This window comes from Pavona decussata, unplaced genomic scaffold, assembly GCF_977016875.1.
Source record: "Pavona decussata unplaced genomic scaffold, jaPavDecu1.1 SCAFFOLD_16, whole genome shotgun sequence".
Lineage (NCBI taxonomy): Eukaryota > Metazoa > Cnidaria > Anthozoa > Scleractinia > Agariciidae > Pavona > Pavona decussata.
The window spans coordinates 1414978-1431087 of NW_028145439.1; the positions used below are offsets into that span (position 1 = coordinate 1414978).

Here is a 16110-nt window from a genome sequence, read left to right on the forward strand (position 1 = left end):
TTCTTAATCTCGGTTCTATGGACATCCTGTGGAAAAAGCAAACAAGGCCTACCCCTCGACAATGCCAGTAATGGCCTGATATGTTACTTTTACTTGCAGGAATTTCGATCTTCTGGGAAATACTCATATTTGATACGTATTCAAGTTAGTCGGCTTGAATGTTTGGTCGAGTTGACCGTTATCTTGGAGGCGAGTAAATGGAATTAAGGGGAAATTATTTAGATGAGTAGACACAATTGACGTACGAAGGGGTCCCTCTCCTCTCCTCTCCCCGATAAGAGGGGAGACTAATCACAGGTTGACCCCGAAGCCGTCTCTGCTCTTTTCTTTGGTTAAACTGAGTAGTCGTGTTTAATTAACACTCAACTCTAAAAATCAAAGGTCCGCCGTATCGTTAATGGTTTCACATTTTTACCCGATTGTTCTTCAAACGTGTGTACATTCAAAGGCGGTGCGATCCAGATGTACAAAAAAACCAACGCTTTATTAGTAATCTTAAATACATCTTATCATGGATCGGCTCGCAGCTAGGAAATGCGACGCTTAACCTGCGTGGCAGGCACCACAAAGTGGGAGAAAAGGAGGAAATCAGGCTTCGCGCGCGAAGCGAGGGGAGCGCGCTCTCCTCGCTTCGAGCGTGCGACCAATTCTCCTCTGTACACGCCCTTTCTAGCACGTGCTACACAGGCTACGCGATACTAGGCGGGCCATTCGGGCATTATTTGGAAGAAAATAACAGTTCTGATATAAGAATTAACGCGACATTAATCTGAGGAACAGCCAGAATTAAAGATAATATTACAGTACTTGTAAAAAGCAATAGAAAATGTAGTTTACAGTTCACCTGTACGGCAGTTCTTTTTCTGCACTCTCATTCTTTTATACGTGTTATACTCAGATTGATATCAGTTTATTTTTAATTAATTGACGTACTCTTGCGTGAGGTCCTTTCTTTATTGGACCTGAGAGGGGGAACAATGCACAATGAAAGTCGAACCTCAACAATAAAACACCCTAGTGACTGGGGAGATAAAATTCTGATAAAACTTTCTGCCTGTGCTAATTGGAGGTTTGACTGTACGTGGATAGCACGTGTAACCATTTGAAAGAAATTTTGAGCCGATCCATCGACACTAAATACTAACCATTCACTAACGGTTTGCACAGTCGGTAAATTTCATAGTACGGTCTTCACAGATGGTAGAAGATTGTTATATGATGTCTGTCAAGCAGGGATCGGCTTAACATGTTTGATAAGGTTTCAAAACGTATCCTTGCAGTTTTGTACATCAATAAATATACTGCCACATATTAAAATAAAGAAAAATATTTACAATTATAAAAGCACTAGTTATCGCCATGACTGTGTACAACATAAATCTGCGCAACAATGCATCTTACTGAGGAGAAACAGAACAATAGGCAACATCCTGAAAAATGTTTACAGCATTTAGCCCCGTTTTATACGATGAGCAAGGTGGCAGGCGTGCCTGCATGTGTTATCCATCTAACCGAGCTATCCTGAGCTTGCGAGCGGTTTTCAAAGTGTCTCGAAAGTGCTTTGCTGCTAGGCCACGTCACTTGCTTAGGTAGGAAAGACTGCTTTTACGTGTAAACACGAGCTGTGTAATAGCTTGACTAATAATATAATTCAGTTACCCGCCAGCCCACTCATCTGCCATCCACTTAAAACGAGGCCTTACTATGCTGACTGACTCCATCTCTTAACATTTCAGTGTTTGTCTTACATTTTAATTGTGCTATCAACAATTTCAAAGTGATATAGTTATGAGTCACGAAACAACTTGCATGTAATATTCAAAGCGGATTCATTCTTTCAAATCCCACCGATTGCAGTCAACGAGAGTGGGAACTGTCTGAAGAAAGTTGAAAGCAAGTGTAACGTTACTAAGAGACCGGATAAGTCTCGACCCAGGACTTCGAGGCGGGGAACACGGTCATCTTTGTGAGTGCAGTTGTTGTTGTTGTTGTTCCGTTACGCTATAAAAAGAGAGTTTATCCACCGTTACACTGATGCCAGCGGTGGGATCGACGAAATGGCCTCGAGGAAATTCTGGAGGATATAATCGAACGACTAACCATGCAGTCGAAGCCGTGGTTAATGCTATCCCTTCAAGTGGCGTTCAAGGAAACTACAGGCACCCCCAGTTCGGGTGGGCTAATGGCAGGGGTAGGGGGTGTTGGTCATGTGGGTCTGCGTACCATTTCCAGAGAGATCGCCCGCAGGGAAACTTGCGCAGGGCGGGGTACAGATCGTAAACGTGAGCCGCTCCCCGCCAGAAGACCAAGTACGGTGATACGTATAAGCTCCATCCAATCTAACGTGTTTTTACCTGACTGCAAAATCAAAGGGGTCCCTGTGTCCGCAGTGGTGGACTGTGGTAGCCCAATCTGTATTTTGAGTAACGAATTTTTTAAGTATATTGGCGTAAACGACATTCTAGGGAATTTTGGGTCTTCAACTGCACTTACCGAGGCCTTCTCAGCTTGGACCAAAGTTGCAGGCTTTCCTGTGGATCTGAATGTTGGAGAGCGTGTTGTGATGGAGTCACCGACGGCTCGTGTCATAGACGCCTTACTTGGGGACACGGCGCCGATACTGTGTGTTCCCGAGTAAAGGGTAACTGTCAGCTCCCTTTGCATGTTCTTCTCCAAACACTTTTCTTCTAACATCTAACGCGTGCTGGAGTGACTAGAGAGCAGAGGTCAAGCTCATGTTGCGTGATCCCGAGTGAAGGGTAACTATTAGCGGTCTTTGTATGTTCTTCTCTAAACAGTTTTCTTCTAACATCTAACGCGTGCTACTTTGACCGGAGAGCAGAAGTGTAGTTGCCAAGCCCACGTTGTGTGATACCGAGTGAATTGTAACTTTCAGCAGTATGTGCATGTTCTTCTCCAAGCAGGTTTTTTCTAATATTTAACGCATACTGCTGTAACTGGAGAGCAGAAGTGTAGTCACCAAGCTTATTTTGTGTAATCTTAAGTGAATGGTAACTATGAGCATTGTGTGCATGTTCTTCTCCAAACAGTTTTCTTCTAACATCTAATGCGTGCTGCTGTGACTGGAGTGCAGAAGTGTTCGTCACCAAGCTCATGTTGCGTGATCCCGAGTGAATGGTAACTATTAGCGGTGTGCGCATGTTCTTCTTCAAACAGTTTTCTTCTAACATCTAGTGCGTGCTGCTGTGACTTGAGAGCAGAAGTGTAGTCAGGAAGCTCATGTTGCGTGATCCCGAGTGAATGGTAACTATCAGCGGTTTTTGCATGTTCTTCTCTAAACAGTTTTCTTCAGACATCTAACGCATGCTGGAACGACTGGACAGCAGAGGTGTAGTCACCTAGCTGATATTGTGTTATTCCGAGTAAATGGTAACTATTAGCGGTCTTTGCATGTTCTTTTCCAAACAGTTTTCTTCAGACATCTAACGCGTGCTGCTTAGACAGGGGAGCAGACGTGTCGTCACCAAGCTCATGTTGCGTTATCCCGAGTGAATGGTAACTATTAACGGTGTTTGCATGTTCTTCTCCAAACAGTTTTCTTCTAACATCTAACGCGTGCTACTTTGACCGGAGAGCAGAAGTGTAGTTGCCAAGCCCACGTTGTGTGATCCCGAGTGAATTGTAACTTTCAGCAGTGTGTGCATGTTCTTCTCCAAGCAGGTTTTTTCTAATATTTAACGCATACTGCTGTAACTGGAGAGCAGAAGTGTAGTCACCAAGCTTATTTTGTGTAATCTTAAGTGAATGGTAACTATGAGCATTGTGTGCATGTTGTTCTCCAAACAGTTTTCTTCTAACATCTAATGCGTGCTGCTGTGACTGGAGTGCAGAAGTGTTCGTCACCAAGCTCATGTTGCGTGATCCCGAGTGAATGGTAACTATTAGCGGTGTGCGCATGTTCTTCTTCAAACAGTTTTCTTCTAACATCTAGTGCGTGCTGCTGTGACTTGAGAGCAGAAGTGTAGTCACGAAGCTCATGTTGCGTGATCCCGAGTGAATGGTAACTATCAGCGGTTTTTGCATGTTCTTCTCCAAACAGTTTTCTTCAGACATCTAACGCGTGCTGGAACGACTGGACAGCAGAGGTGTAGTCACCTAGCTGATATTGTGTTATTCCGACTGAATGGTAAGTATTAGCGGTCTTTGCATGTTCTTTTACACACAGTTTTCTTCTAACATCTAACGCGTGCTGGAACGGCTAAACAGCAGAGGTGTTGTCACCTAGCTGATATTGTGTAATTCCGAGTAAATAGTAACTACCAGCTGTCTTTGCTCTTCATGCAGTTTTCTCCTAACATCTAACGCGTACTGGGATAACTGTAGAGCAGAGGAATAGTCACCAAGCTGAAATTGTGTGACTGCTAGTGAATGGCAACTTCCGTGTTCTTCTCCAAACAGTTTTATTCTAACATATAACGCGTGCTGGTCTGACAGGAGAGCAGAGGTGTAGTTACCAAGGCCATGCTGTGTGTTCCCGAGCGAAGAGTAACTCTCAGCTACCTTTGTAAGTTCTTCTCCAAACACTTTTCTTCTAACATCTAACGCGTGCTGGAGTGACTGGAGAGCAGAGGTCAAGCTCATGTTCCGTGATCCCGAGTGAATGGTAACTATCTGCGGTTTTTGCATGTTCTTCTCCAAACAGTTTTCTTCTGACATCTGACGCGTGCTGCTTTAACAGGAGAGCAGAAGTATAGTCACCAAGCTCATGTTGCGTGATCCCGAGTGAATGGTAACTATCAGCAGTCTGTACATGTTCTTCTCCAAACAGGTTTCTTCTAACATCTAACGCGTGCTGCTTTGACTTGAGAGCAGAAGTGTGGTCACCAAGCTCATGTTGCGTGATGCCGAGTAAATGGTAACTATCAGAGCTGAGTGCATGTTCTTCTCCAATTAGTTTTCTTCTAAAATGTATTTCGTTGCTGCCACTGGAGAGCAGAAGTGTAGTCAGCAAGCTCATGCTGCGTGATCCCTAGTGAATAGTAACGATCAGCGGTGTTTCCACGTTCTTTTCCAAACAGTTTCTTCTGACATCTAGCCCGTGCTGCTTAGACCGGAGAGCAGAAGTGTAGTCAGCATGCTCATGTTGCGTGATCCCGAGTGAATGGTAACTATCTGCGGTGTTTGCATGTTCTTCTCTAAACAGTTTTCTTTTAACATCTAACGCGTGCTGGTGTGACTGGAGAGCAAGAGTGAAGTCACGAAGATAGTTTTTGCGTGATCCCGAGTGAATGGTAACTATCAGCAGTGTGTGCATGTTCTTCTCCAAACAGTTTTTTTTTTCTAACATCTAACGCGTTCTCACTGACTGGAGAGCAGTAGAGTAGTCACCAAGCTCATGTGGCGTGATCCCGAGTAAATGGTACCTATTAGCGGTGTTTACATGTTCTTCTCCAAACAGTTTTCTTCTGAAATCTATCGCGTGCTGCTTTGACCGGAGAGCAGTAGTGTAGTGTCTAAGCCCATGATGCGTGATCCCGAGTGAATGGTAACTATCAGCTGTTTTTGCATGTTCTTCTCCAAACAGTTTTCTTCTAACATCTAACGCGTGCTGCTGTGACTGAAAAGCGATGGTGTAGTCACCAAGCTTATTTTGCGTGATCCCAAGTAAATGTTAACTGTCAGCAGTGCGTGCATGTTCTTCTCCAAACAGGTTTTTTTCTATCATCTAAGGCGTGATGTTTTGACTGGAGAGCAGAAGTGACTCAGCAAGCTCATGTTTCGTGATTCCAAGTGAATGGTAACAATCTGCGGTGTGTGCATGTTCTTCTCCAAACAGGTTTCTTCTAACATCTAACGCGTGCTGGTGTGACTGGAGAGCAGAAGTGAGGTCACCAAGCTCATTTTGCGTGATCCCGAGTGAATGGTAACTATCAGCAGTGTGTGCATGTTCTTCTCCAAACAGGTTTCTTCTAAATCTAACGTGTGCTGCTTTGACTGGGGTGCAGAAGTGTAGTCAGCAAGCTCATGTTGCGTGATCCCGAGTGAATGGTAACTATCAGCGGTGTTTGCATGTTCTTCTCCAAACATTTTTCTTCTAACATCTAATGCGTGCTTCTGTGAATGGAGAGCAGAAGTGTAGTCAGCAAGCTTTTGTTGCGTGATCCCGAGTGAATGGTAACTATCAGCCGTGCTGGCATGTTCTTCTCCAAAAAGTTTTCCTCTGACATCTTACACGTGCTGCTTTGACTTGAATGCAAAAGTGTGGTCACCAACCCCCTTATGCGGAATCTGGAGTTAATGGTAACTATTTGCGGGATTGGCATGTTCTTCTCCAAACAGTTTTTTTCTAATATCTAACGCGTGCTGCTTTGACCGTAGAGCAGACGTGTTGTCATCAAGCTCATGTTGCGTGATCTTGAGTGAATGGTAACTATCAGAGGTGTGTGCATGTTCTTCTCCAAACAGTTTTCTTCTAACATCTAACGCGTGCTGCTTTGACTGGGGAGCAGAATTGTAGTCACCAAGCTCATGTTGCATGATCCCGAGTGAATGTTAACTAGTAGCGGTGTGTGCATGTTTTTTTAAAACAGTTCTCTTGTAACATCTAACGCGTGCTGCTTTGACTGGGGAGCAGAAGTGTAGTCACCAATCTCATGTTGCGTGGTCCAGAGTGAATTTTAAGTGGTAGCGGTGTGTGCATGTTCTTCTCCAAAACAGTTTTTTTTTCTAACATCTTACGCGTGCTTCTTTGACTGGAGAGCAGAAGAGTAGTCATCAAGCTCATGTGGCGTGATCCCGAGTGAATGGTAACTGTCAGCACAGTGTGCATGTTCTTCCCCAAACAGGTTTCTTCTAACATCTAACGCGTTCTGCTTTTACAAGAGAGCAGAAGTGTAGTTTCCAAGCACATGTTGCGTGATCCTGAGTGAATGGTAACTATTAGCGGTGTTTGCATGTTCTTCTGCAAACAGATTTTTTTAAACATCTAACGCGTGCTGCTGTGACTAAAAAGCGGAGGTGAAATCACCAAGCTTATTTTGCGTGATCTCGAGTGAATGGTAACTGTCAGCAGTGTGTGCATGTTCTTCTCCAAACAGGTTTTTTCTAACATCTAAGGCGTGCTGGTGTGACTGGAGAGCAGAAGTGAAGTCACCAAGCTCATTTTGCGTGATCCCGAGTGAATGGTAACTATCAGCAGTTTGTGCATGTTCCTCTCCAAACAGGTTTCTTCTAACATCTAACGCGTGGTGCTTTGACTGGAGAGCAGAAGTGTAATCAGCAAGCCCATGTTGCGTGATCCCGAGTGAATGGTAACTATCTGCGGTGTGTGCATGTTCTTCTCCAAACAGTTTTCTTCTAACATCTAACGCGTGCTGGTGTGACTGGAGAGCAGAAGTGAAGTCACCAAGCTCATTTTGCGTGATCCCGAGTGAATGGTAACTATCAGCAGTTTGTGCATGTTCCTCTCCAAACAGGTTTCTTCTAACATCTAACGCGTGGTGCTTTGACTGGAGAGCAGAAGTGTAGTCAGCAAGCTCATGTTGCGTGATCCCGAGTGAATGGTAACTATCAGCGGTGTGTGCATGTTGTTCTCCAAACAGTTTTCTTCTAACATCTAATGCTTGCTGCTGTGAATGGAGAGCAGAAGTGTAGTCAGCAAGCTCATGTTGCGTGATCCCGAGTGAATGGTAACTATCAGCCGTGCTTGCATGTTCTTCTCCAAACAGTTTTCTTCTGATATCTAATGCGTGCTGCTTTGACTGGAGAGCAGAAGTGTGGTCACCAAGCTCATTTTGCGTGATCCCGAGTGAATGGTAACTATTGGCGGTGTTTGCATGTTCTTCTCCAAACAGTTTTTTTCTGACATCTAACGCGTGCTGCTTTGACTGGAGAGCAGAAGTGTAGTCACTAAGCTCATGTTGCGTGATCCCGAGTGAATGGTAACTATCAGCGGTGTGTGCGTGTTCTTCTCCAAACAGTTTTCTTCTAACATCTAACGCGTGCTGGTGTGACTGGAGAGCAGAAATGTAGTCACCAAGCTCAAGTTGCGTGATTCCGAGTGAATAGGAAATGTTTGTTGCGCTTGCGTGTTTTTTTCCAAATAGCTCTAGTGTTATATCTCGCGAATGTAACTTTTCTTTTAGTGCCTCCCGATAGTTTTTTTTGCGGTGGTGAAACTCACCAAGATCCAAATAACACTTAGCAAGTGCTTCACTATGAACCTGATGAGAATTTGCGGTGGTTTCTTTACTTTCGGACGAACATTCCTCGCTTTGATTATATTGCTTTAGTGCTGTTTGATGATAACTGATTCTTTCTTTGTACAGTTTTTCTGGGTCTTCAATTTGGTTACAATGCCCCATGAGTTCGGTAACAATGCGATGAAAATTGAACAGACCGGGAGACATTAGTTCATTCCTTTCGGCTTCGTTTAGTATTTGGAACACAGCATTATCTAAATACGTCTTCGTATCAGTATCAATAAAATTCTTTGTTGCTTCGCTGACAAGAAGGATGACTTCTAATTTAAGTGGCTGATTGAGAAGATCACTGGTGTTGCTTTGAGGGTTGACGTCATTTTCGGTCTCTGCTTTTCCTTGTTTTTCCAGTGGGGGAATGACAAGTAGCTGTGTGTCTCCAGCCTTTTTGCATTCGTTCTGTGCCATTCTGAAAAACTTATCTGAGTTTGACGCGTTCGTTTCAAATTTGTAGAAAGAAGCAAGGATCTGGAAAACAACAGCTCTGAGGATGATTTGCTCAGGAGTTTCTTGCATTAAAGGAAAGGCCTCACGTAAACAGTGAATTCCATCTTTTGTCTTTCCGATAACAATTTGGCAGATTCCTAAGTAGCACAAACGTTTGCCCTCTCCCATGAAAACTGAACTGCACGGGATTTGCATGTTTTTCGCGTCAGAAAGCCGCTGCATATTTCCTGTAGCATTCACATTCACTACATCTGCAAAACAACTGGAAACAAGTAATTGACTGTAGTACACACGTTCGCCAAGGTTATCTGCAGCCTTTAAAGCTTTGTTGAAAATATCATGTAAGTTATTGTGCTCATTACTACTCCAAAATAATGAGACTAAAAAGATCTCCGCCTTAACCAAGACTTGAAAAACACTCGAAGCTGTCTTGGGATCCAAAATACCCTCCAAAAGGCTTGTAAGAATAATATCTTTATCTTCGTAGAATGCTATAAATGCTGTCATGGAGTGACCAGTAAGAAACTGGTCGTTCAGCTCCTCGAAGAGGGAAATGTAATGCGCATTGACGCGGGATTTTGAGTTTAGAACCGTATCTTTCATTTCTTGTTCCCCCTTCTCTCTTGCAAACGATTGAATGAGCTTGTGCATTGAGAATGACGGGAGGTTTGCACTTGAATCGAGAAGGGATTTCCTCTGGAGGCTTTGTAATATCTTTTTTGCATCGACAATTCTTGTCTCTCCTAAAACAGCTGCAGCGACCTTGATGGTGAAATTTGAAGGAAGAATGCATAAGGAAACTAGCGCCTCTTTTTCTTTTGCGGAGAGTCTCTGGAAAGACGAGTCAAAAAGAAATTGCAGTCGGTGATTGGTCGGATAACCTGGGTTGTCTAACATCTCCAAGATGCTTTCTGTTGAAGCCTCCATAAAATCTTTAAGAACCTGACTTGGTTGAGCACTTTCTCCGGAAATTAATGAACATAACAACCTTATGGCCAAAGGTACATGTCCACAAATATGTGTAATTCGTCTGCAGTCGGAGGTGTTAACAGCTGAAAGCAATGCGTGAACTAGGGATTGAGAAGAAGCTTCATTCAAAGATCCTATTCTTACCGACTCATGGCCTTGAAAATTCAAGTTCATAAATTGGAAGGACTCCCTTGTTGTTACAATGAATGTCACCTTTTCATTTCGCCGAAGAATTTCTTCCAGAAGTTGAATGACGTCTTCCTTCACTTTCGGCAAGCCACTTTCTAATATGTCATCAGCGTTATCAAGAATAACTACGAAGGGATCTAAAATCTCGCCAACACGTTGGCAAAGCTCGTCATCCAGGGATAAACGCTGAACCGATGATTGATCATTTGTGGCAAATTGCCTGACAATACTAAGAAGCTTTGATGTTATATGTTCTTTTGACTGAAGTCCTCGCAATGAGAAAAAATAGACGGGCAGTCCTTGAGAGTCGAGACCATGTCCCACGGCAATTGCAACCGAGGTTTTCCCGAACCCCGGTGAACCCCAGACCGACACGATTCTGGTCGATTCGGAAGTAACGTGACCAACGATCTCCTGACACTCGCTCTGGCGGCCAGTGAATTTAGGAACCATTGGAGGAAGGCAAGATCTTGGTAATGATGTTTTTGTACCTTTACAGATAAAAAACAGTTGCATGGCAGTTTTGTTTAAGACCCGGTCTCTCTCTCTCTCTCTCTCTCTCTCTCTCTCTCTCTCTCTCTCTCTCTCTCTCTCTCTCTCTCTCTCTCTCTCTCTCTCTCTCTCTCTCTCTCTCTCTCTCTCTCTCTCTCTCTCTCTCTCTCTCTCTCTCTCTCTCTCTCTCTCTCTCTCTCTCTCTCTCTCTCTCTCTCTCTCTCTCTCTCTCTCTCTCTCTCTCTCTCTCTCTCTCTCTCTCTCTCTCTCTCTCTCTCTCGCTCTCTCTCTCTCTCCCTTTCTCCCTCCCTGTGCCCTCCTTGCACCACTCTCTTTACTCATTTAATGGTCCGCTACTCTTTGCTAGGGTTAATTTCTGACACAAGTCATGTAATATAAAAAGCAAACCAAAGATATTTCATCAATTCTGTTCTTAAACTGAACAAGAACAGCATCCGCAATAGGAGAAAGATTATTAACGTCATTCCCGTTATTTCAGGTTCAGTATAGGGTAAACGTTTTTATGGTGGTGTCATTTGACTACAACTACCTGAAGGTATTTAGTTTTCCTTTTCCAACTGAAATTTTGCAATCAGAATGTAGAGGAAATAACAACAGATCTGATTAGCACGAGAAATAGAAAAAATGAACTAAGGATTCTGATTACTGTAGTGAAATGATGTCATAATCACAATGTCCTGTTTCAATGGTAAGAGTGACCGAATCTGTTCCCAGGCTCTTTAGACTTATATGTTGTGCTCGTCTGTAAGTGGCAAAGAACAGAGGAAGGTTTTATTTGTGTTTTGGTCGCTACACATAAGTGCACTCTCTGTGATAAGGAGGTTTCCGCAATATTTAGGTAACCACGGTAAGGGGTAACTATCCAGCCTCGTTTCCACGGTTCTCCCCTCAAAATAATTGCAAGGTAGGGAACAAGGTTAGAAAATTCGTTCAACTTAAATAATGTAGCCAAACTAAATTGGCAGGAATGGCATTCGAGGTAGAAAAGAAAATGAAAAATTTACTGTTGTGTGCTCTCGTTCTCTACAAACTTTAGATTTCATCATTTCACGTTATTGTTTTGTACAACTGAAACGGGAAGGGTATTTAGCAAAATACATACCGCACTTACAGGGCAACTATTTCGTTCATTAAATATCCCATAGTTTTGAAATGTTTTCTTTGACGCCTTGACGAAGTTGTGCGGAAGAAGTTTCCTGTACCCTAAGTTACCATCGATAAACAGTGGAACCCCACTCTATGGACACTAGGGAACTTGCTAAATTAGCATGAACACCTTACTACCACTTAAATTTTGTCTTATAATCACCAATCCATTTCGCATTAAATTAACTTGAGTAAATTACGGCCATTAGCCTGTAATACAGGCGTATTGTTTAGGGGAGGGGGGGGAGGGCGCTAAAGCCGCCCTCTTGGATTTTAAAAGCAGATGAAGATTTAAGAAAGTATGGGGTGCGACCAAGGGGGTGGGTATTAACTTCAAAGAACAAGGAGAGGGGTAGATCCGTTTTAACGGGGATGTAATGTAGTTTTCTAATTACTTATATCAGAGTCTCAGTCTCTTATCAAGGCTAATTGGTACCTGGATTTTGTGATTGATCATCACCAACATCTTGCGCTACCTTCAGCTCGTCGATCTTTCCTTCCAACATGGCGATGTCTTTTTTGCTAGCGGATTTCTGCTTCAAATCATCGATCTTTTGCTCCAGTATGGCGATGTCTTCTTTGCTTGGAACGTCGCTTTCCATTTTCTGTTTTATCGTAGCTGAGTTCGATCTTAACTCGTTGATATCTGAACTCATATTTTCAAGTGTCTCGTTCGCACGACTATCCCTCTCATCAGCTTCGTTTTTCGCTTTTATTAACTCTTCGAGTTTTTGCCCCAACATGGCGATGTCTTCTTTGTCAGCAGTATCGCCTTCCACCCTACGCTTTACGGCAGTGATCATCGCTGTCAACTCGCTGATATCTGAGTTCATAAATTCCAGAAACTTGATGTACGCCTGAAACTCCTTCATCGTACGCTGTTCCAACATATGGACTTCATTTGTAGGAAAATCTTTTTCAGTCAAACCTCCAACGGCATCAATCACAGCTGTCGTAGCTCCAAGAGCTTTGAATGCATCTTTAGCGTGTTGCACACGTTGGTCAAATGTTATTTTGTCCATCTCTGGGCTTGTTGAATGGCACAGCGAGTTCCTTAGAAGTCGAAGTTGATCGATCGCAAGTGCTAATGTTTCAGCATTGTTACCAACCGAGCTCACCACGGATACATGAAAACTTCCATGAGGTACACTACGAGTCTTCACGTACAAATCACTTAGTGTTCTGCGGCGACCTGAGCTATCTGGTAAGGCGAAGGACTGCGCAAAGATAGTAGCCTGGAATAAGGCACTGCAATCCCATTCATTGTAAGACAGGTGTGTCGGAACGCGGGTTGTACCAACCTCTGTGGACACAAATAGATTTCTCACAGCAAGGGAGTCATCCCAGAGCTGGAATCCCGGGCGATGTCCAAAGTTGTTGTCCCAAATGGTTTTGAAAGTCTGACGTAACGCTTTGGGGAATTCATTTAAAACGAGGGATGAAAACTTGAAGTAATTTAATTCTTCGTCTCGATAAGGCCGTAACGCCATCTCGTATTAACATGTGTTACAAATGATACACAGGAATCCAACTGAACTTGAATTAACTGAAACCAACGATACCAGAGAATAAATGGGGGTAAATACTCACTTCCTTAGCATTTTGAATCATTCATTCAAACCGACGTGTAAGTCTCGATTCAGACCTTTAAATCACTGGTGAAGCGCGCCGTAGATGGACTGAAAGCATGCATTCCTAAATAATACTTTGACCTTGCAAGAAAATTGGCCTTTTCACCCTTCTCTTCAGTCGCTAACAAATGTTGAATATCTGTGGTCAAGTTCATTAAAAATTTGTCTAGTTTAGGTATGAATTCCAAGATCTTTTCGAATGATATTAATTGTTGTTACCTTAAGGTCTCTCACAGCAGTTTCCAGCATTTATATTTTGAGAGATGAACGCTACCAATTTTTATCAGTTGATACAACAATATCAAACGAACACAAACAAGTCATGGTTTTTTCTCGACTTAAAAGCTCACAATGGAAAGCATAACCTGATTAAAAAACAACCCTTTTTTAGCTTTAAGTGGTTATAATTGAAAAACAAGCTTTGTGACCCCCATTTGTTTATGGCAACGTGATCAGCCGCAAGTTTTGCAAAGTTTTAAAAAATTATAAGGAGGGTTTCTTAGCCACCTGTTTTTAACATGTTATACTGTTGCTATGGTAACCTATCAAGTTACCATAATGCCGTTCATCTAGTGCGCTGTTGCCGAGACGTGTTTACGCCCTTAAGAAGATAGCGTTGGAAACATGGCAAGGTTCGTTGCGTATTTTAAAAAAAAATCACAACTTTCCTCGCTTTTAGTCTACGTTTCAAATTTCAACCAAATGTTAGTAAAGGAAACAATTTACATAAGAAAGTGAAGACTAAGAACTTTTTGCGATTTCAAGATCAACGTGATTAATACAAAACCAATCAGCATTTTCTCACAGCATGTCGGCTCAGTGTGGTACGCATGGCGTGCGAAAAACAAAGAGAGGTCTGAGAGAAAAGGCAGCCGATTTGAAGTGGAAGTGATGCATAACCGCCCGGAATTGTGCTTGAGACTCGAAGTATAGATTAAAATTAAAACTGTAATCTTTTGATTGTCTTCGTTTGCCGACGAAATCATTGTCCCACTATTTTAGAATACACTAAGTTTCTTCAGATTCCCTCTGCTTGCAAAAAAAAGGGCTCTTTTGTTCTGCGTCAGATCAACAGTCACGACTCAAAGCCCCGAAACAATTCATAATGCAACACAGTCATTAAATAATTAAAATAACGGAAAGTCGGTCAGCTAAAATTAGCTCTGTGGCTCTTGTTTAGTGTCATGAATGCAGATTATCGGAGGTGCAAAAATGTCCTTACAGGAGCATTTTTCATCTTATTTTGGCCTCTAGTGATATGAGTTAACGTTAAGAGTGGTCAGGCGCCCGTTTCTCGAAAGTCCCGGTAACTTACCGGGCCCGATAAGTGTCTGATGAAAAATGTTAAAAGTCAATTTTTGTTAGCTTCGAATACTAAATTTCAAAATCTTATAATTCTATAAACACATTGACCAAGTACCATGTCTGTAATCACTGTGTAATCGGCGAAAAAAGCATTTAAAAATATACTTACCGGGCCCGGTAAGTAACGGGACTTTCGAGAAACAGGCCCCAGGATGGTTTTAGTTAAGAGATTCTTGCCCATAACTCAACACATACACATTTTAATTATTCATAGTCCCAGTTGTAGCCAATTTCAAACCAACAAACATGAGTCAAAGTTCCCTTTGTATTTCAGATCAAGTCCAGACAATCTTTTTCTTTATCAAAAAAATATTGAAAGGTCCATTACCATTTCAGATAAGTGGGTACCGAGATACCCTACTTCAATCTTTAAGTGATTTCAGACAGTGAAACCACTTAAACTTCGCCTGGATGTCCGATGGTAGTGCGCATGCTTATACACGTTGTACAAGGGAGGGGAGGGGGGCCATATAATGGAACTACACACACTGAGAGCCTAGTAAACTAAGCCGGATTATTCAAATCAGATTTGTCCGTGTCATTCACAGTTTACTGCAGACAATCCAAGTCATCATCATTACTGGGTCATCTAAAACTAACTTAATAATCTTGAAAAACAACCTTCCAGTTAAACTCGTCTTTCAGTTCTTTGCATTAATTTCAATCATAACGTACCGTTGTTAAACAGTTTGAAAACTTGTCGTAATAACGCAGGTCTTGACGGAGGAGCAATTCTCAGTCTAAGTTTGCAGATAAAGACGAAATTATGTATGCATGTAAGCACTTATTTACAAGAACCTCCGTTTTATTTGAGCAACAGAATAATTACATAAAAAGAAACACCTACTCTTTCAGGATTCATACAATTGGGTACTTAGGATTGCAAAATGTTTGCCGGCGAATCGTGCGCGAAGCTCAAAGGCCTTCTTCTGCTTGAATCTTTGCTTCGAAAGCATTTTAGTTCCTCCAAGGTCAGGCGACGTTCGAAGACGACAGGCCGGAAGCTGTAAGTTCTGCCTTGGAGCAATGAAGCCCCACTTTCCCTCATTAAAGGATGCAAAACTCCAATCTAACCTTTTGAGACAGGCCTGGGAACCTTCTTTATCCCGCAAAAATACTGAGTAATATTCAACTTCAAACATTCGAGCATCTAACGGCACGGGTCAAAGATCAATTTAGCTTTCATCAAGAAGGACTTTGTCAGGGAGTTTCCTTAACATTTCTGTACTAAAACTGGCATGTTGTACCGTCACTCCGGCATAAGCCTTTAAGCTATACATACAACATACAATACCTGAATGGACGGCTTCTGTCTTGAGAAAGTTGTTGGGGGACACCATAAACAGCGGTTTATTACTCCACCTCAAAGCAAATGGCTAGCAAACTCCGTATGAGTTACATTCCGACAGTGCCGACAAATAATGCAGCAAAATGCAGCGTGACTCCTTCGGGCAATTTGCGTAATAGTTAGACCCTTGACAATAGTGGGGGTTCCTGGCGTATTGAAACTGAAAATTCCAAACTATATACGTCAGCGGAGAATTTATAAGTGTCATTTGCGATGGACGCGACGGTGTGTAAAAACGAAATAATAATGAAAACAAATTTTCGCGAATCGCCTGCGCCGAAGA

The 16110-nt window shown here is 42.6% G+C and overlaps 1 protein-coding gene and 1 pseudogene across 1 annotated transcript; both read right to left on the reverse strand.

Moving 5' to 3' along the window:
- Window positions 1–1996: 1996 nt before the first annotated feature.
- Window positions 1997–6686, reverse strand: LOC146487235 (uncharacterized; annotated as a pseudogene).
- Window positions 6687–6865: 179 nt separating this feature from the next.
- On the reverse strand, window positions 6866–15864 carry LOC146487236 (uncharacterized). The gene is made up of 3 exons (XM_085086690.1): window positions 15774–15864; window positions 11920–13029; window positions 6866–10315 (listed from the first exon to the last, which is right to left on the reverse strand). The coding sequence occupies exons 2-3, from the start codon at window positions 12971–12973 to the stop codon at window positions 6966–6968; spliced, it is 4404 nt and encodes a 1467-aa protein (XP_084942816.1). The 5' UTR covers window positions 12974–13029; window positions 15774–15864; the 3' UTR covers window positions 6866–6965.
- Window positions 15865–16110: the final 246 nt, after the last annotated feature.

What these genes read in the sequence shown, in the direction of transcription:
- LOC146487236 (XM_085086690.1), bottom strand. Translation starts at nt 12,973, where the DNA reads ATGGCGTTACGGCCTTATCGAGACGAAGAATTAAATTACTTCAAGTTT. An exon ending in TGATCAATCACAAAATCCAG is followed by an intron (nt 10,316 to 11,919) that starts GTACCAATTAGC and finishes TTATCTGTAAAG; the next exon opens with GTACAAAAACATCATTACCA.